The sequence below is a fragment of the Falco punctatus genome (genome assembly GCF_963210335.1).
Source record: "Falco punctatus genome assembly, chromosome: 10".
NCBI classification, from domain to species: domain Eukaryota; kingdom Metazoa; phylum Chordata; class Aves; order Falconiformes; family Falconidae; genus Falco; species Falco punctatus.
Genome location: NC_137590.1, coordinates 28,523,632 through 28,548,836, shown reverse-complemented (window position 1 = coordinate 28,548,836; position 25,205 = coordinate 28,523,632). Strand labels below are relative to the sequence as shown.

The window sequence follows — 25,205 nt, the reverse complement described above, 5'->3', positions numbered from 1 at the left end:
ATTTTGTTTTCTTCTTCATCTCAGAACACAAATAGGAAGATTCTTCGAAATATATTTAGACTAACCTTTTTTTTTTAAATTGTTAATTTTCGGGAATGTTGCCAATGCATTTTTAGCAGATGGTTTGCTATTTAATGTCCCTAGGCAAGGCAGAAAAGCTTTAATCAATAGAATCAAAAGGAATGTTGAGAAATTATATGCCATTTTACAAAATCAAAGGCACTTCCTACATATTGTCATGCAGACAAAAACTTATTGACATGTAACTGCAAGAAACCAAAGAATGTTTCATGCATTATAACATGAAATTTTCTTTTACGTGTTTTCAAGCCTCCAGGCTTCCTCATAACAAGGAATTTTACTCTTACACAAATTTTAAAGTTCTCCAACAGCAGCTTATTTCTTAATTATGGAAAAAGAATCCAGAGTTGAATGATTTAAAATCTACCCTCAAGAGCTACAAGTTGCAATGTAAAAAGCTTTACCTTTGCTTACTTCTTCAAATGAGAAATCAATAGTGTGGCTCCCTGTTCTCCCTACGACCCAGTATTCTACCTGCTTCTACAGAAGTCAGTCATCCTGAAAAGAATCTCCACTAATAAGTCAGGAAATGTGCAGGGTTCACTCTAGCCATAAGCTATTACTCATTTACTGCAGAGAGCACTAACAACTGTTTGAAAACCTGATTCTAACACACTTCAGGCAATACGTCTGTCCTTTGCATTTCCAGACTGCAGGGGTCTGTTCCTGTTGCCACCATACTGAGATATTGTGCAAACATGCTCCTATTTTCTCTAATAATGTTCTTGCTTCAGTGCTTGTATTACCATTTACAAACTCTTCTATGTCAGCCCGTATCAGGCAGTAGTGAACACCCTTTCCACCTTTAAGATGAGACATATGGATCCTTAGCATAACCACTAAAAACACATACATACATTTATAGAGAGATATTATTATAAAGAGAATATTTTTTTATATTAAATATTTGTATATATATTTCCATATTCATTTGCATGCAATTTTTTTCTCAGTACTTAAATGAAAATAGAGTAGTAGAATTAGTACTATGAGGGTGCTTTTAAAGTTTTCATGTAAGAAAGACATAAGCTGTGCTGAAAAACTCATGCATGTTGCCAGAATTGCACTTCTATGAAGTATAACAATAAATCAATGAGATTAAAATGTTTCTATGCTAAAAGCATTCCTGTTACGATGCCTGCGTTTAGAGAAATGAAAGCTCCAAGTGGGAACGATCTATCCAAACATAAGTCTTCTGTCATCATTCTGCTACTGCTTTTTCTGGCCTTGCTAGTTTGACTGCGTAAATTCACTAGTCTTCCCGGCATTATGTATAGCTTTATACATCCCTTTGGAACTTGTGGGGGATTTTTTACTGTTGGTTTGCTTCGTTTGTGTCTAACTGTTTGAAATCAATTTTAAACTTAAACAGTTTTACAACAATGTGAAAATATTAGCTAAACAAAGGCTTGAAATATCTCAATTACATCTAAGTTTAATGATGTCATAGTCCTTTACGGCCGACATCATGTTCTAAAGTCTAACTCTACTAACTCTACTGCCTCTTGAAAAAACAGAAGCATAAGAAAAACACATGTTTATAAATTTTCAAAACCAACAGCAGTACAGTTTTGGTGCCAAGACCAGTACCTTGCTTATGATATTCTGACTGTAATCAAGCCAAATATTTCTTACTTCATTAAAGATACTGTATGTTTTAAAAGGTCTATATAAACTAAATAAATACATATATCTTGCATTTTTGAATGCTAGATTTCGTTCATTTAACAAGCAAATATTTGTAATAGTCTATTGCATGAAACTGGTTTTAAGAGCAACAAGAAAGTAAAAAGCTTTCAGAATAGAATCAGAAATGGTGCATCACTTCTTTCCACTCCATGGAAACTCAGTAACACTAGTTCCACCTGTTTCAGAAACACTAGTAGAAACTTGAGACTTTCCAGTCAATAACTGTAGTTTCATATTAACTAAAAAGGGATAAAACATTCAGGTATACTTCTGCAGCCTTTAGCTTTTCCTGTACTTCTCTCCTCCCTGACTCTTCTCATCCTCCAAATAATTACACATGAAGTGAACATGTCTTCTAATCAGAAATACCTTAAGAATTACAGCATACTACTCCCTCATCCTTCATCTGGGCAACTTGAAGTATTCCTGTTAGCACAAGTAGAAGGAGGAAATGCTGGCATCGTGTGATCATACAATATACAGCTGGTAAAATTATAAATACCTCAGAGGAAAAAAAAAAAGAAAAAAAGAAATAGAACAAAGTTATTTTAAAAGCTATTCTGTGCTCTCTGCTGCAAGCCCTATTTATTCTGTGCACAGAGAAATCCCAAAAGGTGTTTTCTCTAACCATAACTTTATTGCATTGATAATACTGTAATGGATGGGTACAGACTCACTGAGCCTGCTGTGCTGGAAAAGTTTATCTGACAGTTTTTCTTTCACCTAAAGCATGCCAAACCTTCTTGCAAAACCTTTGGCAAGTCATGACTCGATGCAGAAAGAAAAGCTTCAAAGGAATTTGAATCCACCATGAAAGCAGGGACAGGTAATTCACTGCATTAATTGCACGATTCATGAAACATCTCTAGCTAGATCCAAATTACATACAAACAAGTAACACAGCCTAAAAATCTGTATCATCCCCCTAAAATGAAGCCTAGAATGACCATCTATGTATGAAGAAAAAAACAGAAACACTATCTCTTTTTCTTACATTCTTCAGAAAGCTGCTTATAGAAATCCTCTTTTCTCACAGATCACCTGTGACAGCTCTAATAAAAGGAAAATTCAAACATTCACATTTAAAATAAGGGGTTTCATTTAGGAGGAAGGAAATAGCAATACGAAAATACAATAGGATTTCTACACCCCCGCTGACATTACTGACAAGGTCACTGAGACCATAAATTTTCAAGATACAGGCAGAGAATTAGGCAATTATGTGGTATTTAAGATATGCCAATTATAACATGTATGGATATCTAATTGCATACTTCAGAGCTCACATCAGTCTCTCATTCTTATCAGTGAGGCCAAGATCTACAGTGGGAGAACAGACATGGCTACTACACGACATGGTGACGTTTGCCTACTGCAAGATTCTCACAGTCTTTCTGGGCTGTTACTAATGGGAAAAGAGACCTTCTGTCTGATTCATCTGAGCAGCTCCAGCAATGAGTCAAAACTGCCACCAACAGTCCGTATAAATTTGCCCATATCATCCCTCTATATGCCTCTCCTCTGCCCAGCTCTGGCCAATGTTATCCATGGAGAAAAAAAATCTCCAAGTAAGGGTTCTGCTACACATTTCTACAGCACTGATCACAAGACAGCTGGGACTTCAGCTACCTGCACACAGTGTTATTGTCATAGAAATAATAAATTTTTAAAAACATAATTTAAATGAAGAATATACTAAGAATCCATTATGGACTTCAGAAGACACATTCTGGCATTTTAAAGGCATTTCAAAGTAGCAACTTGGACCTTCCATCTTCATATTATAAAGAAATCAGAATATTCTCATTTATTCATTTTCAAAGCCAAGTATAGAAGGTGCTGGAGAGCTGTAATAATTACAGTCATGGTTTTGGCTCCTAAAGATACCAGCCTTTGCCTCAGGAAACTCAGATATGGTGTTAAAAATAGCACCTTGGTTACAAAACACCAGTTGAGCAGAGGAAATTTACAAAGAAAATGGAAACAATGTTGTTACACAGAGAACATCCCTGCATTGGACAGCTGTAGTCAGATTTAATGGTAACAGCAGCATAGAGACAGAGCATTAAGTTTCTAGTTATCTGGCAATTTCAGTGACTACTCAGTGTATCTGGCCACATTGTCCCACCAAACAGCCTGTTTCTGAGCTACTTCTCAAGTCCCTAAAATAAAGGAGCCCAGAAGTTTTTGAAGAGGCTACAGAACACTGGAAGGCCAAGGGCAGCACAGAAAGGTTTCTCCACAGATGATGGAAGTGCTATTGGACTCTCGTCATAATATGGCTTAGTGAACAAAATAAGGAAGACTACAACATTTTAATTTTTTTTTTTTTTAAGGGGGGGGGGTTAAAAGGAAAATAATACAGCAGACAGACAAAAAAGAATTCATCTCAGGGGGCATGACAAGATCTGAAGTTAGTTTTCACTTCTGCATTAGACAAAAAATTAATTTCATTAAAGAAGTAGTTTTGCTAGTTGTGGACCAATAAATTACTTGACTTATAAAAAGCAGCTACACAACATCTACTCTGGACTCAGGGACAATCCCAAAACACCACAGCATGCTGCACTAAGTCCAGCCTCCAATCTCCAGGCCAAGCATAGCTAACAACATAATCCCATGGCTGCAATAAATGAGGACAGCCATCAACCAGCTAATGCCCCATTACGTCCCTTGCCACAATCCATTCACTAAGAGCTGATAATCAAGTTCCTGGGCTGTTCTAATGGCAACCAAGGATTCCCCATCATCCTTGGGAAGGCAGCTAAGTCTGCCTCCCAACTTAAGCTTCACAACTGCCACCACTGTCTCAAGATCTGAGCCCAACATTCACTTTTTAAAATGACAGTAGATTTTCTTTATGTATCATGTCTTTAACATCCAGATAGGTAATACTAGCTTGCCTCATCATACTGCAGCTTATGCATCTTTCATAGTGTAATGTTGACACCAGGACCTTGCTGCTGAACACAGATTTAAACTAAACAGCTTCTGCGGCTGGTCCCAGGCAAGGGAGCAATGTTAGGTAGAGACATCAACCTATTGACTCTAGAGACAATGGAGAAACCACACAGCCCATGCCAAGCTCTACAAGTGTTTGTAGTCTCCTTTTGTAATACAATGGAAAGAAAGCCCTGTATTTTGCACACATGCACTTGTAGGTCCAGATCCTGTACTACTGGCTGCAGAGTGCTAGACTCTTTCATCAGCACTCAGCTCATACAAGAGAAAAAAAATAAACTACCTCAGCCACAAACAAACACTGAGATGTGATTCTGGAGTTCTGTCCTGTTCCTTAAACACTGAGAGTATAACTAGCATGTCGGAGCCACCTCTCAAAACGTGTACAGTAACACTCTTGCATATGTTTCAGAAATACAGACACTGTACCTTGTGTACACATACAGCCATCTTTTTCTCGCCCAGTAAACAAAGAGATGTATCACATCATATGGTGGCCTCAGCACCAGGCTCCTCTAAGCAAAGGCTCTTTTGAGTTTTAGGCCTTGAGAGACATCACACCTCCCACTGCTCTCTTTGCCTGCCCTTGTGTGCACAACAGTTAATTGGCAGATCAAAATCAATCCCAGGCTATGGTATGCCCAAGTAGAAGAGTGTTTTTTACACTGGACTGCTAAGGCAGATATTGCCGTAAGGGAGTGTGATACTGGGACCGAGCTGATCTCACGTATAATACAGAATTTCCAGCAGCTATGCATAGGTCTTGCTTTATTCATGTGTATTTATTTTTTCACATGTATTTATCCGTAGTTTGGTCATGTAGATAAAATCACTTGTTAATAATAAAATGGGCGTAACAGTCTAGCAGAAAGTCAAAAGACCTACGTTTGAATTCCTGCACAGCTGAAGGCTGCTTGTGTCAATCAGAGCAACATTTTCCAAAGTGACACCTAGCCAGCATAAATGAAGCACTGAGCTGATTCCAGAACCTTAAGCAGAATAGCTGTCTCCATCTCCACACAGCCATAAATCATCCGCTCAAAGATTGTAGTATGCAATCCACTCTTCCCAATGAAGCTGGGCCATTATGCAGAGATAAAAAACGTCAACAAAAATGAACTTTTTCAGAGAGAAAAGGCAAAATTCTTTAGTTTCACAATAAGAGAAGTTGTGGAGGGCAGAGAAGTCAGTTTCCAGCCTCTGCTCCCAATTCATTTTTTAACCTTTCATTGAAGACTTTCATGTGAACTACAGAAATTGTCTAGACTGAAGGAAACAGAATCCAGGTCAATTCCCTTTCCGACTACAAAGCTACCACTCGTCATCACTTTGTAGCCAAATAAAACTTCTCATGTTCCTGGCTCAAAAAAAAAAAAAAAAAAAAGCAACTGGCATGTTATTCCCATTGTATAAAACTGAAGAATTCATAGAGCAATCTAGTTGACAATCAAGAAGACAAGAGAACTCACTCTGAAAAAACAACTTTAATATTAAAAGAATCATTAAATCTCCAGTAATAAAATACAGTTACTTCAATAAAGCCAGATTACTAGTCCCCAGTTTTGGTCACTGCATCCTAACCACAGCAAAATACATCCTTGGTGGAAGAGCCACCAAGAAAGATTATAATTAGAAAAGAACTAAAGATATTAAAACCATGAGAAATAGTAATAATGTTACCAAGTTGTGGTCAACATAAGCAACATCATTAAGTCTTCAGTACATGGCCCTTGAAATACCTGCACCTCCAGCAATGCTTGCAAATTTACAGCAATTTAAGCCTTCCAGCTGAAATCACTATATTAAGGTTCTCTTTAAGGCACCCATTCCTAAGCATGGAAGAACATGACAGTTAAATTCAAATTAATCTGTACCGACATGCAGCAATCTAGAGTGACTTCAGAAGTCACAGCCTAAGGAGAAAAAATAATGGGATTAATCCTGCATGTCTTACATATCCAAGTAGCTCCTTCTCTTACAATTAGTCACATTGGGACAGCATTATTTAGGGAAATAAGCTGGCGGGGGGTTAACAATTAATCGTTCCCAAAAGGAAAGTAATGCAAGTCTGATACATGGTGAAGTGCCCATGCAAATCCTAGGGAGCTTGACTTTAATGAACCCAAGCTGTCTAGCCAGGCTGCAAAGGATAGCCATCACAAACCAGAGGTTTATATACCAACATTTTTCCTCATGTTTGAGATCAAGAAGTAAATAAAGGGTAGATAGCAAAACCAGAATTTACTTACCCAAACCTTTAGATGGCCAAAATTAAGAATCTGGGTTGACTTTTCTCCCAAACCTCAAAATATGCAACTTCTGAAAGCAAGTTGTTCCACCCTAACACCTGTACAAGAACCAGGGAATTTATCTCACGCTGAAGATCTCTCTCTTCCCCAGCTAAACCACAGAGGGTGACTGCATATCCAGCTATGGGATAGCTAACATTAGCTGAAGTAAATCCACAGAGCAAATCATTCTAAGCAGCAGGCTGAGAGATAACACATACATTTCCCTTCTTACAAATTTTACCAAATAAGTCCACACAGTGCTTGACATTCCATTTATAACAGATGCAGCAGCTTGCAAAGATGAGCAACCAAAATCCTAGTACAACACAGATGTCTTGGTAATCATCCATTGATCTTAACTAGGAATCCAATTCATCCAGAAACAAACCGTGTGTTTTCAAATTTAACTCAGATCTACTCTATTTATTAACTGCATGTAATTTATTAGAACTAGGAAGTTAACATGACATTGCATAATACAACAAACAGGATGGTACACATGAGGTGTTTTAAGTGATATCAGCTTAACCATTGCATAGCTTTTCAAGAAACAGGTTAAACTCACCACCTACGATGGCCTAAAGCTAGGCTGCAGAAAAAAATAAATTGCTCCCTTCTTGCTAGCGTTTTTCAACTTGTCATTGTTACAAACTAAGTATCTGATTATAAGCAGCCTGCCTGTTCATGTGCGCTTCCAACTGCACATGCAACTTAGGGCAGTTTTTTAGTGACAGAGCCAATGCATGATGCCTTATTAAGATGAACAAGGTGTTGTGATCTGTCTGGAGCACTCTTGTATTGATTTTAATAAAATGAGAGTGTGGGGTGGTTTTTTTTTGAACCAGTATGTTTCTTGTGAGCTCAACATAACATACTATTTTCAAATGAAATTGAGAAAAACTGATTTCAAATTCTAGGTGGAACCGCAGATATTTCATTTTACACGATATTCATTAACCTTAGTCCTTTAAGGTATTCTTTCTGGTAAAAAAGCTCAACAGAACTAGATTACACATGTGTCACACACCTTTGTAGACATAAAAAAAGACTGCACTTAGCATAAAACTATCCATCTGCTCTTTTCCTTGGTTTCTTTCACACACATCAAAACACACACATAAAACTAATCTCAAAAAAATATACCACCTTGTTTGCAAACTCAAAAGGAACTGGAAACTGAGTTTCTCAGTAGATATGTTCTCGGAGCATAAAACATAGGGGAGTGGGTGGGAGAGAAGAATCTCTGTAGTACTAGCAAGGTAGCATTCAAATATAATTAACACCAAATCACCACCACCCACTGCCACAGAAAAGCATGCAGGTTGTTATCATCATTGTAAAAAGGTAAAATGATTTGACCAAAACTTATCTTGTAAACTGTGGCAGGACGTAAGCCAAGAATTCATGATTTCCAGGCTTGAGCTCAAGTTCCAGCATCATGCCTCCACTCCACCAAATATTTCTTCCTGGGGTCCATATTGCCCAACTAGACTGCAGTGCTGCCAGTCCTGCCCCAAAGTGTCCTACCACAGAAGTCAGTATACAGATGCATGACTCTTGTGCAGCACACCCATAGGCTACACAACATATATTGAGGAAAGAAGGAAGCAGAGAAGAACCACACAGGCAGAGCAGACATACATGCTCTTATTCCATTTCTAGCATCCAGCAAAAGTGTGCAGAGAAATTATTATCCTTCAACATTTGCAGAAGCAGCATGAATACACAGCAGTGTAAGATGTGCAATATGGCAGGTACATATATGTGCATTCAAAGTTTTCTATTCTTAGCCGATATTGTACCAATATTTCCCTTTCCATACTGTTCTTTCCAAACATGAGACACGCATACTTTCATTGTCTCTGAAGTTCTCATATCTGAAAATCTCTTTTCAGTCTGATACTTTTCTTGCCATGAACATATCTAAAAAGACATACTTTAAAAAGTGTTTTATATGAGGGCACCTTTTACTCCTTCTCATTTCCAGGACACTTGATAAAATATTACAAGACTGCAATTTATATGCTAAAGGAATTCCCAGATGGCATCTAACTAAACAAGTCAATCAGAAAACAAATTAAAATGAAATATTACCCTAACCCCATGTGTAAAATGTGGCAGTTAAAGCTCTCTGGTATTTGCAGGATATCCTACAGAATGCAATTCTATTACCCATGCTAATTTCATGCCTGCGCAGCACTGTAGAACATCTGAGCTATTAACACCTCTCTCCAACATAAAACTAGAAGTGGTCCAAGGAAGAGTTTAACAACAAACTACAGATAACCCCTATAACCTTGTCCAGAACCATTATGGCAGCTGACCCAATTTATGGCAATGAATCTCACACTTATTTCTTAAAACTGACCTTCAAGCTCATCCCAAACCCAGTAAAGCTTGGGATATTCCTTCCAACGACTTCAGTGAGTTTTGCACCAGACCCAGAACTCACAGCATTTCACAGTGCTAAGCACAGTCTGATTAAAATAACATCTTATTCTGCAATATCTGCCACAGGAATTCTTTGTGAACCCCAGTTATTATGATATGGCAAGTAAAGCATAGAAAATCCACTTAGGGATAATGGTCTGTGCCTTTTATTTCATTTATTTATTTACCTTAAGTGGTTTCAATAAGGTATGAAAACTTTGTAAACTTTATTTTTCCCCCCCTTAATATATTTTAGTATTTATTGCCAAACTATTCACTGAAGTATTTTTAGAAGATTCTTTTTAACTTTCACACAATGTTATTTAAAGAAAATATCTTCTGGTTTGGTTCATGCATAGTCACAAAAAGTCACAAAAAAAGTTTATGCTCTAAGCCGTACTACAGTCTCCCCTGATTTAAGTATATCTTTTCTCTACTGCCCTGAGAAGAACCACCGACCAAAAAACAGGCCAATATGGACATTGTTATTTTCCTTGAAAAGAAGTAAGAGCATCTGAGCTTCACACCAACAAACCTGAAGGAGTTATGCTCCAAATTCATATGGAAAGCCAATTAATTTCACATATCTAACTCCTAAGAGCGCCTTGTGGAAAATCCCTGCCTTCATACATGCTTCCACAGTGCACTCCACTGGCACACAGACAAGAATATATTTTCTTTTCAAAATCCATTTCAGGAATCAAGAGAAATTTAGGGACTCCATAAGAGAACCTAAAACTTGAAGGAGCTGCTGTAACTCATCCTTCAGGAAAAAAAAAGTAGTATTTCACTGATCTACCCAAGATGACAAGACTATCTAAGAAACGAAGGCATACACAAACTGAATGGTGATACATCATATTTAAAAAATTATTAATACAAGTCACAGAAAAATAGCTGGGCTTTGATAGTGCTGCAAATTTATAAGCACTGACAACCAGGGGAAGCCCAATTCACACAGGATTAGCCACCCTGCCTGCTCCAAATGTCTTCATGTTCCCAGAAGCCCAGCTGGCAAAAGCTGCATGGAAGCAAGTGAGGTTTTTTGCACTGATAGGTATCCTTTGCCAGATAGCTTGCTCTCCCTTTTCAGATTTAGGAGAAACTAGATTTGGGATTTGAACACTCAGTAGAGGTTACATAGAAAGCAGAAAAAGATGGTCCCTGTAGATTTCGTAAGAGCTCTCACCTACCCCCACCCCCAGTCTCCTTACTATCCAACCCACTTTAGCAGACTGTGGGAATGACTGTATGATGCCATGCAGATGATGAAAATACAAAGGAAGACACTAAAGATCACCCAGCAAAGCAAAGTCATGTGAAATCCCAAACTCCCAGGAAACAATCATATTCTTCCTCTCCGTTTGCTCACTTCAACCCTTCTCCTAGAGCTCCCATCAAAAGCAGATCAAATTAAAAAAGCATTACACAAATGAGAGATTGCCCCAGTTATAATCCCAAGTGGCTCCCAGCATTATAGCAGCACTAAGGGAAAACCTTCAGCACACCCGGACACACACAGACTCTCAGCACAGATTAACGGAGTCAGGTTTACAGGGGGAGGAGAACGAAAAATCCCCTCGCAGCAACCCATTTTGGAAAAGAAAAACAACAAATACAAAACAATGACGATAACAGCAAGAGGGAAAGAGGCTCCCGTGCCCTTCGCGCCGAGCCCTCCCCGCGGACCCCCTACTTCAGCAAGGCACAAACAGGCACGGAGCTGAGGTCAGGTTTATTACAGCACCAGGCCGAGCCCAGCCCGGCGCGGCTGCCGCCGCTGCCCAGCGCCCGGCTGCTCGGGCCGAGCCGCCCCGGCGCCCTCCGCCGCCGAGCCCCCGCCGCTCCCCGCCGCCCACGGCCGGCTCCTCGCGGCATGGGGGCGACTTCCCGCAGCCAGCGGCCCCGGCACGCCGCCCCGCGGGAGGGAGGGGAGCGGGGCAGGGCCCCCCCACGCCGCCCACCTCCGCCGCTCCTCTCGCCAGGCGCCGGGAGGGGACCGCCGGGGACTCCCACACGCACCGCAGCCTCCGCTTAGCCCCCGGCTCTTCCGGGCTGAGGAATGGCTCTCCCCGGTCGCGACAGATATGTCACACACACACACACACACACACACACCCCAAACGCGGCGGGAGGGGATGGAGACCGCACACGGCAAGCGGCGGGGCGCGGTGGGGAGGGAAGGCAAGCGGAGATAAGGTGGTACCTTGGATGTGCTGCTTGATGACATTTTCCAAATGGTCCAGTCTTTCTATAATCCTTAAAGTGTCCCCTTTGTCTTCCTCTAACTTTTTTTCAGAGATCGGCTCCTGCACTTTCACATAAACACTGGCAATGTAGTTGGTGACCCAGCCCACGTACAGCAGGCAGACGATGTTAGTCATTCCACTCAAAATCACGCAAGTGGACACTAAAGTTTTGGTTTTCCTGGTGCACACCATCCTGAGATCCCTCCATATAGCTCCAAAAATCCTGTGATCCAAAAAAACAAAAATCAACTGCGATGAAAATAAATCCGTTCCCCCCTTTCCCCGAAACGGAGACCACTCCGAAGTCAGTAAATTTCCATGCAAAAAGTTCTCTAATCCACAGAATAAAAATATTTGTCGCCTACCTAGAAGGAGAGGTGGGGGTGGGGAGGGCTGATAATTAAGAATCCTGGATTTTAGTACATTAAAATAGCTGAAACTTTGCGATAGCAGTGCCGGCAGCAGCCCGGCAAGGCGTGCCAGCCGCCCGGCTGCCCGCTGCTTTTAGGCGCCGCCTCCTGCCACGGGCATCAAGGACGCGAGCAGCCCAGCGCCCAAGTGTTGCAAACTTTGTTCCCTCCGACGCCGCTTCCCATCGCAACCGGCCACAGCTCCAGAATCAGACCCCGGGAGCAGCCTGCCGAAGAGCGGGGCTTGCTCGGCCGCCGATTGACAGCCCCCTCCTCCAATAAAGCGCCTGCTCTGGCACGGAGGTTACTGCCATCACCGTATGGCCGACGGGGAGCCGCGCGGGGCGGGGTTACGGCGGGGCCCACCTGCTCCCCGCACACACACGGGCGCCGGGGCCCCTCCGCCGTGCTGGGAGGGCGGGGACGGCGGCCTCCGTGCTATTTCTGTAGCTGGCTGCAAAGGATTTGCAGCCTAGATAGGAAGAAGCAGCAGCCAGTTCCCCTTTGCTGCTAGGTGAACGCTTGGCTGGAGGGAGCAGCCGGTATCATCAAGATAGATGCTCACACGGACAGTCATCCATTTGCCTGGAGGGGTGAAACCGGAGACGTGCCTCTGGCTCTTCGGAGATATCGGTTCCACAGCTCCAGACACAGCGACCACCCACTGTTATAGTATGTTTGTCTTTCAGCCTGCTGGCGTGCCCCCCTCCCCGAGGAGGTTGTATTCTTAATAGCTTAACTGATGCTTGCACCCACACCAGCAAGCTCCCCAGTATCCATCCATCCCTCTCCTCCACTTCCACAGCCGTACGCTCCGTCAGAGCACACCCCGCCAGTGTCAGGGGCAGTATCCGTAACTCACAACCTAGTTCAGTACATCCATGCTGCTTTCCTCTCTTCACCTCAATTTTACGTACACTTTTGGAAACACACTAAAAAGGCAAACTCCTCTCAATATGAAGCCATATTGATTTGAGAGAAGGCACACAATAAATTAATCTCTTCCACTCCTATTAGACAGGGACTTTTGTACTAAATAAGGTAATTTTACTTTGATAGTCTCAAGACAGAAATTTAACATTAGCATGACCAGTATTAGGAGCAATGAGGCACCCGTTAATTAACATACTTAAATTAAGTACTTATCCGTTGAAAGCAAGTAGTAACAAATGCTGTGGACCATACCATAGTATGTAGCCACCCTCCACAACTGACCATTACACTGGGGTTATCGTGTGTGTGCAGAAAGCACAGCAGATACCAGGACCTACTGCTCTGAAGCATACACGTATGAGCATTAAAACCCTGTGATACCTTGAACGTACATTTAAATATATTAAAAGAAATACAAGTAGATTATTTGTCTTAGGGTTTGGGGTTGTTATTTTTAAATTAATTATAAGCAAGACCCAGTATTCAAGACAAAAGGCAGACAACTGTCCTTTCCATCAGTTGATACCACATAGAAACAGTAAAAACTACAGATACTCAAACACTTACAAAACCAACACCAATACAAGTGGCAGTAAACTCTGCCAATGAAGCTCAAAAAAACCCCTGCCTCCTTAGTCTTCTAAGCCTCTCCGACAATTCACTGACATTTCAGTCAATCTGTAAGCATTTCCCTAGCGATAACGCTAAAGGAGGCTATCCCGAGAGAACTCATTTGGAAATTAGAAAATATAAAACAAAGTATTTGAATGGAAAAAAAGAGTATACAGTTATGTTTTAAGAAAAATAAATATTTTTAGTAATACAGGGAAGTTTGCTCAACAAACCAGTCAAAAAACAATTTCAAGCTTTATAAAAGACAAAATATTGACAGAATACACCAGTACAGCTCCATCACAACAGTCAATTATCCTGCTTGGCCCGCAATGAACGTTTGTCTACAGCACCATTTATTTCCTATCTTTTTACTGAAGTGTTACAGCTTTGCATGTGGTAGCAACTGACAGCACCAAGTATGTATTGCTGAAGTCTTTAATGATAGTGTTATCCAGACTTGCTTTAATCTTTGTAAACTCTGCCTGTAGTCACAAAATACAAATTCTTCAGCCCAGGCAATTTAGGCAAAATCCAGGACTTAGCCTTAGACTTCTTGATTTAAAGCAAAACTTATCTGAAATCAATCCAGATAAGAGATGAGTAACAACCATTAATAAGTCATATTGTCCATAGAAGTTTATAAAATATTAACAAACAACTAACTGCTTTTATAAACAAATATGAACAGTACTTGTTACTAATGACTGTCAGTACATCTGTAAGCGATATAAAGGTTTGAAAAAAAGATGGCTAATGTGCCTCAGGCCTAATGGGTTGCTTATAACAGCACATAATTGATTAACTTTTTTTTTTTTACAGTAACTATTAATAGTTCATTAGATCTTTGCTCCCAACAGTTTTCTGATCATGTTTAAAATATAATTTCATTTATAACTAGAATCTCCTACTACCAAAGCTACACTCCTCAACAGTAGAACAGTAATTCCCTGTCTCTTCATCTAAGCCTTGATTTTACTGAAGCTAGTGTTAAAACTCTGACTTCACAGTAAAAAACCCAGATGCTTTAATACATGAAAAATAAACTTGCTTTCTTGTCTCTGGTAACAATATTCTAGACTGATCCCCTTTAGAAGTCTTCTTGTACAAGTTTATACAAAGTTAGAGGTATTCAAGTTTATGCTGTTTAGAAATTGGTTGGTTTTGTCACATTGATTTATTGTATAATACTATAACCCAGATGAGACCCCTTTGTGCAAGGTATTATACAAATACATAAGCAGTCCACTTTTATAATTTAATTGGAACAAAACAGGAAAAGGAACAACAGGAGAACAGAAATACTGCCAGCCTCACATTAAAGTCAGGGAGAAAATTAAGTGATAACATTCCTAAATGGTTATTTTTTTGAATACTTAAATTACAGGGGAGTGCAAGATCTATGAAATTTGTTCTCTTAAATCACAGTGCTGTTTTTGAAAGTTCTACTTCAGGCAGTTAAGCTTAAGGCACTACAATCTACTGCATGGGTCATTAAAATAAGTGTCTGATTTTATACTTGTCCTGATACTGATCTGCTGTGTCATGCTATGCAAATTATTTCACTTGTTTCACTCTAGATAACGGAAAAAATAATTTCTTAAAATTTGTATGTATCACAGGCTTCAATATGGATTGCTCCCAACTACATTACTGTAATAAGACACTATATCAACCAGTGCTGAGGAAATATTAACCTCATAACCTAGTAAATACCGCTGCCACTTATCTTGCATTAAAATGTCCCATAAGGAAAGTAATTCAATCAGTATTTCTTACCTATCATTAAGGTTTAGGGAATGGAAATAATCAAAAGAAAGATGTGTTTAAGAACTACATTATTATTGGTGCATTTTGATGCAGGCTAAAATATATTTTAGTAGTAATAGGGTCCTTCAAGAAAGCAGTAGCAAAACATCAGAATCGACAGTATTTACACGCCATTTTACAAGAACAGGTTTCCTACACCTGGTTAGAAATCAATGGAAAATCTTAACTTTTTAACATTTTTGATTGCATTCTAGTCAGATTCTTAGCTGAAATCCTAGTAGTTGTGAGGGTATGATCTTCATTATTATCTAGTACAAGTAGATTTTCTTCTATTATTCCTTCCCTGTCACCCACAATGATCACATTTTTTGTTTGGAAATTCCAAAGGCACTCAAGAAGCAACGCAGCATTTTATATTGTGGAAAGAGATGGCCAAATACATGTAGAAAAATCTGCATTACCCTGAACAGGTAATTATTTTTGAAGCTCTGATGTCTGGGTCTGCATACACATGAATCAAAAACTATCTGTCTCTTGAGCAAAGATTATCCCTTCTGCAGATAAGCTCTTCCCAACAGTTCAAGTTATGAAGCTGTTTTTTTAGCTACCCCAAAGAGGCAGCTTTCTGTATTTTGAGATAAAAGTCATGAGCTCAGTCCCCAGGAAAGCAATCTGATGACCTTTGGTATCTATTGTCCCTAATCATCTCCTCTCACTAAATTTAAACAAACCTCAAAACTTTTACTAAATCATAAGGCATATGCAGATATTGCAGAGATACCTTTCCATATTCTGGAGATGGGTTTTGTAGCAGGGATTTGTTATATGGATGTTGTAGATTATGAACATTAACTGAATGCATAAAAAAAGGTGGTTGGGAGGAAAAAAAAGGCTTAGGAAATGAAAAGTGGAGTGGAGGAAGACAAGAGAAAACTAAAATTGCTTTTTCACTGTTATGCTGGGATACATTATCATAATCCTCACTCCTCTGGTGTTCTCTCTCTTCCCCACTGCACTTTAACTCTCTCGTGTGCCTTCTTCGGGTCCACATTTGCTCTCTTCCTTTCCTATTATTCCCTGTCATCTTTCCCATCTCTCATTTAAAAATAACCACTTTTAAGTTTACACTAGTTGTGCTACACATCACCCTTTGTGACATTTTTATGAATCATCAGTTCCTTTAGGTTACGCAGGACTCCTCACTTTTCACTGCTTGGCAAAGACTGCTCAGCAAAGCATCAGCTACAGCAACATTCAGCCCCATATTATCATACTGCCGTCTCCTAAGGAGGAAAGGTAACGCGGTGCCCAACTCCCAGACATTCAATGGCATTCAGATAGCTAACATCCATGAAGCATCATTTCAAAATCATTCACCTAGCATTGAAAGGAAGAAATTAAACAGCATAGAAGCTACAGAAACAAGAAAGAGAGCGTGTACTATTTCAAGTTGAAAACTGAACTGGATCTTGTCTTCTGCACTGAGCTGTCACTGCGTAAGACAATGAGAAGACACCTCATGCAAAGGGAACAGAACAAAGCTAACAGGAACATTAAAACATCTAATGGAACCTATGTACAGAAGCAACCTGCAAGAGATAGGGGCACATGGGTGCATGTTGTCTTCTTCATCATCAGATTCATGCCTTAGAAAACATCTTCCATCCCCCTTATACAGTTGCTATAAAATTTATGTCTGTCTCATTTCCAGATGGCATTTTCCATTGTCAGTGTTTGCCAGGCTTATCTTGTCCATTTGTCCTTCCAAAATGTTTTTCTATCCGAAACATCAAAAATCACTTTATACTTTAATTGATCTCTGCTATGCTGTTTTATTAATTTTATGTGCTGGTGTGATTCATTTTTTTCTGGCACCATTACACTGCACTCTTTGCCGCAAAGCTCTCAGTTAATCCATCTCAAGTGAATTGTGTGACCAGCAATTCACCAGTATGAGTAAAAGACACAACATATGGTCCTTTACAAGTGTCATGTCTACAGTTACTCAGAGAAGCATTATGTTCTGTTCTTTACAAAGCTGTCATGTGTCTACACCACCCCACCACCCCCCAAAAGACAACTCTGTCCCTAAGCAACTTCAAGGATCTTCCTTTTTTTGTGTTAAACCTCGGATACACTGAAGTCGATTTCCAGAGATTGCAGCCCACTCAATCCCTGAATATTTTTATGTTCAGAACCAAAAAAATTAGTAAACACGAAATCATTTGTGATATCTAAAAATCTTGGCTTTCTCAACCCAGTTCTCAGTGCTGTTTTTTCTATCTTTAACTATAGTTAAAGTAAATATATTGTATAATAATACAAATCATTGTACTATGTCAACCAAAAACTGATGTAGCTGAATATCCTATTTCCAAATACCATCTAGCTCTGAACACTGAGGGACAAGACTAGTCTTTTGACAGGCTTTGCCTGGCAAAGCTTCAACACATGTAATGACTTAAACCCTTCCTGTGTTGGAGGTTGCAACCAAGCGATTGCCTACACTGGCTATGTAAGCAATTACAAATTCACAAATTAATCCCTTTTTGAACCTGTACTTTCTCATACTCCAAAGAAACGCGAACTATCACCTTGCAGTCATCTTTCCATCTGTGATTGTATAGGTCTATGTATGGCTATTGGCTTATCTGGGTCTCATATATGCAGCCCTTTCTCACATGACAGGAACTCCATACTTGAATTACTTTTTGTCCTTTTCTACTTTCACCTTTTTTTTTTTTTCTTTCTTTCTTTCTTTTTTGAGATGGGATGACACGGCAGCCCAGGCTGATGCATCATTTCATAAGCTATCTTGTTCTCAAGCTTATTCCTGTTCAGCTTTCTCAGCTGTCACCAAGACTCAAGTTAACCTCAGTGAACTAGTCACAAAGATCTCCTCCTCAGCTGTATACATATAAAACCCAGTAATAAACCAGATGTAGTTTTGCAGGTCTTTCTAGGTGTAGGCTGCCTCACATCTTGCTATTTCATCAGCTTGTCATTCAGGATTATGGCTTCTCCAACTTTTTGCAGTTAGCCTTAGAAATTACTATAGTGAGTATGGTATCCTAACTATTTACGTGCTTGTCTAATCATGTCTACATATGCTTAACAATGCAGATCCCAACCTCCCCTATTCATGATTCTCCTTTTTGGAAACTAATGATTTCTTCCTATTCTTTTTTCTTTCTGTCTTGATCAGCTTTTACTGCATGAGTGGAGTTTCTCCCTATGCATGGGTATCAAGAGCCTTTGGAAAGCAAACTCCTAGGAAGGCTTTGCAGCCCAAATGCCAATTAAATCCAGCATCAACTGTATCACCACTATTCATATGTTCTCCCAGGTCTCAAAAAAAATTCAGTAAATAGGTGTAAAGTGATTTCCTTCAATTGCTCCTAACAGAACTATTTATCTAGATAGAATATGGAAGAAATAATCATCCTCTGTCTTACAGGTACAGGAGAAAAAAAAAAAGAGTACTGCAGATTTTTAGGCTTCTTACAAAGATTATTTTTAATTATTTTTTTTCTTTCTGGAGGCTTAGAACTTCATTTTGTTTCAGAGGAATGGATACAGAGGCATTCAAGAGCATTATGTCAGAGTAAAGACAGGTAATAAAAACCACTACTAAGTTAAGGGTTGGAACCTCATACGTGACTGTAAACCCAAAACAGAGATTCGAGAGAATGGAACATTAAAGTAATTGTCCTTTTTAATCTGAACTGATGCTTAGAAAAAAATTATTATGTCTGTAGGCTCAGTTTATTGTTCCACCAGAAATTACAAAGAACCTGGATGATTCTGCTTTACTGGTTTAATGCAAGGTAGGACAGACACCCTTGAAGGACAATGCTGGTGAAATCAGTTGGTTTAATTCTTCCATTTCCCAATCAACATTATCCCAGTCTTTTTCAATAAAAGTTTTGGCCAGATGCCTTTCAGCCAGTGGTCAGAGTAAATGCACAGGACCCTCTGCTGATGTGCTTTTGCCAAATTCATGGCCAACCATGTAATTCTGCTGAAAGACGGATCCTACAAATTAGAGGCTGTTGAAGCAATTTTCTGGATAACACCTTCTTTCATCAGGTACAGCTTAAGCAAACCACCACTCTATGTTAAAATACCTAGAGTATGTTGGTAACTCATTATCTTTTTTTTTGGTAGATGAAAAAGTCTTCAGATTTAGGTGTGGTTTTGTTTGGTTTTGTTTTTTAAGGGGTTTGATGATGTCCAGGAGTAAACTGTTCTCTGATCCATTCACTGCATAAAGAGGAGTAACAGCCACCTTGAAACAAACAAAAATATTCTTGTGCCACTTTTAAACAAAACTCACTCCACAAGAAAGCTTTCAGTCCAGCTTGGTATTTTAACAACTCTCACAGTATGAGAAGAAAAGAAAGTTTTTATTTGGTTGGGCCTGGAATATCACACTGGTCTATGCAGCAAGAACATCTAACAAAAGTAAGCAACATACTAATACTTCCAAAAAACTTTTCTTTCTGTTTAAAGAGACATACACTTATAAAAGTTAGCTAAGTAATCAAAAAGGAAGCCCACAGAGGAAGAAATGGATTAGATCCAAGAGCTGTTTCAACAGCCAGTACAGTACCAGCTAATACAACTCACCCAGTGTATGATTCAGGAATGTATACATCTTTAGTCCCTCATGTAGCACTCCTGATTTTAGAACTGCTGAAAAGAATATTTCAAAGAATAAACTTCAGACAACTTCCAACCTTTCTTTGTTTTTAAATAATGGCTCATACTCATAAAAAAATATTAACAATCTCACATGCAGTTCCAACCGGATTTTTTCCTTACTAAATTACAGTATTCCAGACGGTATACATTTGAGTCATATGTTACACATGAAAAGAGTATGTGCAATCACATCTCTTGCATATTTTTTTTTTACAGTGGAATACATATGCTTTATGGTCTTCAACATAAAAAAAAAAATCAAGCTTACCTCCTTCAATGTTAGAACTGTTCAAAAGCGTGGAAGTATTGAATTACAACATGGGAGTAAGTTCATTTTTAATGCAGTCCCTTATCTTAACCTATCATACTTGGGTAAGCTTATATCACTTGCATTTTCAAAAAGCAGGTCAAAAAAGGATTTATGATTAGATTATTAAGAGCAATAGGCTACCATATAACCCCTTGCTTCAATATGTTTGCATCAGTTAGATACAAATTCCTAGTTTACATTTTCAGAATCCGTGGCTCTAAAAAGCGCTTTAAAAACACCTTTAATTAAAAACTTGCATTCCTCTGGGAACAGAAATATTTCCTCTGCCATGCCTTCATGAAGCCACAAATCAAAAGATCTCAAGTGTTTGATACAGGCATTGAGAAGTTCAACACAGATTACAAACATCCTTCAACACGTTGAAATGAAGCACAAGTAAGTTCATGTTTCAAGCAGGAAGATCAAGCATGATGCAATAGTTCATGAATCTGAACAATTCAGATTCAACAGATCTGAATTCTTACTTAAATAAAACCTACACCACCAAAACCTTTGCAGTTACTTCTGAAACTTAAGTGTCTTTGTGTTCCTGAAAAATCAATCTTCCGTTCTACATCATATCCAGCACAGCTAGCAGCAGAGCCACAATACGCCCAAGGAAAAGGAGCCTTCGAACACTGGCTGAGGAAAAAATAACTACCTACTGAAAAGCTTCCTGAAGTCTGCAATGCAATTTGGAGATCTTACATAAAACCAGTGACCACAGCCCCATCAGACATTAGTTTCAAAAATGAAAAACAGACCATAAGTGAGAATTACTTGAATAAATGAAGAAAGGCCTGAGGGACCTAGGGTTAACCAAATCTCTGGATGGTCCATATAAACAATCAAATTCTCAGTTACTGAGATAATCAAAACCAACTGGGCACTAGCAAAGGGATTTAACAAATCAAAGCAAGCTTGAAGCATAAAGTAGCATTCACTTTTATAAAGACTTACCGTATCTCTTTGAGCCTAAAGAATTATAACTGTTCAAAAAGAAACAAGGCAAGGAAAATACTTTGGTACCTGCGACATAAGGAAATGGACCACCAGTTTCACTGACATTTGGCTCAGATTAAAAGGAGCAGGCCACTGAAGGTGTAAGCATCAAAAGTTGGAGTGAAAACAAAAAACATGAGGATTTGAGAGGGAAAAGTTAACATCCAGCTGGAAATATTGCCATAACCGTGTAAAAACCTCTGGATGACAACTTGAGATGATTGTGAGTTATTTGAAGCAAGGAAGAGTATTGCTTCATTGTACTTCTGTAGGTTGATGGTACAACAGGTAGAAATAAAATGCTGTTACATAATTTGGAAGATTTCTAGACTAGAAGCTGGCTTCAGATACAGTCAATTCTAGCCTCCAGTTGTAACATTATTTAAAGCTTAATTTACAGCTTGAATTTTCACCAGCAGAACACACACAATCCACAGGCTCTTTAGACCAAAAAAAAAGCTTCAAAACTTATTTTGTAACTGGCGCCCAGCAGTTCACTATCATACAGCTTTTACTCTTAGGATCACATGACTGGATTACAAAAATGCCTAGGCTTTTTTGACCGGAAGGCTACAAGTAAGAACATTTATTTAATTTTTTTTAAAAAAAACTTGTTCAAGTGGTTTCACCCTTCCTTGTATTGTCTTTTCTAGTCAAGTTCAGCAGTAAACAGCACTCACATTGTCATTATGACAACAGTTCTGTTTGTTGCTAAATTCATACCGGATGTCAGAAAAATATCAAGCTATTTATTCCTTAGTTGGTCTTCAATAGCCTGCACACTAAGAAAAATAGTTGTTTTATAAAACCACCTACTTTTATAAAGCTCAAGACAGGAAAGGGCATGAATTTCTAGTCACCTCTGCTGCTAATGCAGCTCACAGTATGTCCAGTTACAAAATTAAGTTACCACCAATCAGCAACACTACAAGATCTTCTAAAGAAACAAGCAGCTGAATTTTCCCATGTAGGCATCCCAGTTTACCTTCCTGTTTGTTATACTATTTGCTTCATACATGCTGGAACAGTCTCTTCCAAACGCCCCTTCTGCCCTACAGAGAAATTCCTTAAAAACATTACTGGCTCCTGGGGTCCAGAACAGAAAGTGAGAGCTCAAGCAACTATTGGAATCCTTCCTGTTATTGAAATACTAAGCACCACATGTTTAAAGAATAAAGTCAGCTACAGATCGATTTTCCTATGGAAATTTCATGAGCAAAATTTATTCAGAAGTATAAATTTATGCAGTAGATCTGTAGTACCAATCAAAGGATGGGATCAGAAAGCATCAATCCGTAACAGGAGGGGGTATAAGAGTTCCACAGATTTAAAAAAAATCTATTTTTATTTTTTAGTTCCCTCAAAATAGTCCATGTAAGAGACATTGGTTCAGTTTTTTAGGTTGCCAGAGCTTTAATGAATTAAATGGCAATTATTGAAATCCAACAACCTGACCAACTACTTATACAAAGTCTTAGAAGATATCCAAATAATTATTTCTCAGCCACTGAGATGGCATCCCAACACTTTAAAGGCTTCTGTTGCTTAGGTTTGCCAATTTACAGAGTTTCAAAAAAGCTACAAGGTAACATGGGTTTAAGAGCAAGGTGCAATCTGTTTAAATCATACCATGTCTCTTTGTCCTTAGCACCTCTTAGTTGTGTATTTTCAGCTACCCAGTTTGATCATGTCAGTTTTGTTAGACAATTTCCTATATAAGATTACATTCCATTGGCTTCTTGCCAAAAACAGACTAGGAAAGCTGAAATTTTCAACCATCAATTAGAGCAGTGTAGCAGACCTATCTTCAGGCAACTGCAGTGTGACATGTACAAACAGTACTGTGCTAACACACAGATTTCACTAATTGTAAATACTGCTTCACGTTGAGACTTAGATATCATTATACCAGCAATGAACATAAGCATGAACTGTTGCGTTTAATGCCATCTTCCCAGCAGGAACTCAGGTTAACCTCAACCATAAAACAGTGCTAACCACAACAGCCTTTTTCTACACAACGGGGAGATGGGCAAAGAACTTCAGCTGAAATAAATTAGCATAGATCTATTGAAACCATAAAATAATATGAGTTTCTACCAGCTAGCAATCTGAGATCCTTTATTTAATGTCCTGTTCATTAAAAGATTTTCTAATTTGTTGTAGTTATTGTCTCAATCGTAAAGAAACAAATTGCATCCTGTAACAAGTCCCTAATAAATGTAAGGTGTCCAAGCTGGCTGCGTTTCCAGCTGGTGAGGTAGCCACAAGATATTGCAAAGTCAGTTGTATAGGAATTGCAGAAACAGGTTCCCAGTTGTAGTGGTTTGACCCTGGCTGAATGCCAGGTAACCACCAAAACCACCCTAATACTCCCCTTCTCAACCAGACAGGGGAGAGAAAACCTAACGAAAGGCTCGTGGGTTGAGGTGAGGGCAAGTAGATCACTCAGCAATTACCATCATGAGCAAAACAGACTCAACTTGCAGAAATTAGTTTAATTTATTATGATTCCAATCAGAATGATAGAAAAGATGACAAAGTTGAATCCTGCCATAAGCCTTTTAACTAGTGGCAACTACTGAACAGACTAGAAAACCTGGTGAGGACTATTCACTAAGGCTAAATAATTTGGAAGTTGCTTCTACCTAGGTGCTGATAAAGAGGTGCAATATAGACCATCAATTCCAATTTGTAAAATGTGGAAAATGCAGTAGGCACTGCTTCTCTGTAGCTTGTAAATAGTATCATTATTTTAGCAAGAGAAATTCTGCTCAAGGGTCATGTGTTACTTACAATAGCCTCACACTTTCCCCCAAGGTCTGACTCAGCAAGCTTCTGTTTCTTTCACCAGGGTGTTAGAAAGGTTCCACTGCAAATGCTTCAGAAATAAAGTTAGAGCTCTGAGAATTGTCAATTCTTGTTGAGTCTTGGTGAATCACTAATGCCATGGAGAAGTAGTGTAAAGCGTCACTACTAGTAACTTCCTAACTTAGAACAGCCCTTCCTCCTCCTGCATCTGGGACTTCTCGCCTGAAGTCCCTTGAGAACAAGGTGATACTCAATCAAGATTCACATACTGATTTGCATGGTAAACAACCCATACAAAGAACATTTTAAGCTATTGCAGTTGAAAGTAAAGAGCCAAGGGTAGACAGAAGGTGGAGTATTATCAGAAAATTAGAAAAACTCCTCAACCTGTAAGCAAAGGGAAAAAACCAAGGTGCAATAAAAAAAATATATTTAGTATTAACTGTTCACCAGTGACACAAGATACAACTCCATGCTTTGTTTGGTTTTTTCCCTCAAGGGAAGGACCACTGGAAGGACTAAAGAGAAGCATCTAATCTGCTGTTTATTTTCTGGTGATATTAATTTATTTTACTTCCTGCTGTAAAAGACATGGGAAAAAAACCCAGTCATGTTTCGATGTAATTTTTCCCCCAGCTCAAGCAATTTCCACCAGTTTTAACTTAGATTTATCTATTACGTGTCAAGCATTATTTCATTAAAATGCTGTGTTCTGAGGATGACTCATCAGTCAAATAATATTTCCGTAAAATATCTGCAGAACTCAGTGATGTCAAACTGCAGAATACATGGCTAGCTCTGAAGAGCAGTAATAACTCTAGCTGCCATTTTTGATGATAAGAAAAATAGGTAGCCATAATCTGGAAGTTATCATCATTAGGGTTTTTCTTAGGCAGGACCTTCTCTTCACTACACAGCATCTGAACACAAGTTCATCATTATCCATTTCTCT

General features: G+C 39.1%; 1 protein-coding gene across 6 annotated transcripts in view; it reads right to left on the bottom strand.

Annotated features, from left to right (window-relative positions):
* GALNT18 (polypeptide N-acetylgalactosaminyltransferase 18) overlaps window positions 1-25,205 on the bottom strand; it is a 328,849-nt gene that overhangs the window by 222,509 nt on the left and 81,135 nt on the right. For 4 of the 6 annotated variants that reach the window (XM_080404738.1, XM_080404739.1, XM_080404742.1 and 1 more), the window contains one exon: window positions 11,659-11,924. The exons of 1 other annotated variant lie outside the window; for it this stretch is intronic. In XM_080404738.1, coding sequence (XP_080260864.1) covers window positions 11,659-11,893 — 235 coding nt within the window. In that variant the 5' untranslated portion in view covers window positions 11,894-11,924. Of the gene's footprint in view, window positions 1-11,658; window positions 11,925-12,066; window positions 20,280-25,205 lie in introns of those variants that run through there. One more of the 6 variants, XM_080404737.1, reaches the window with a different exon arrangement.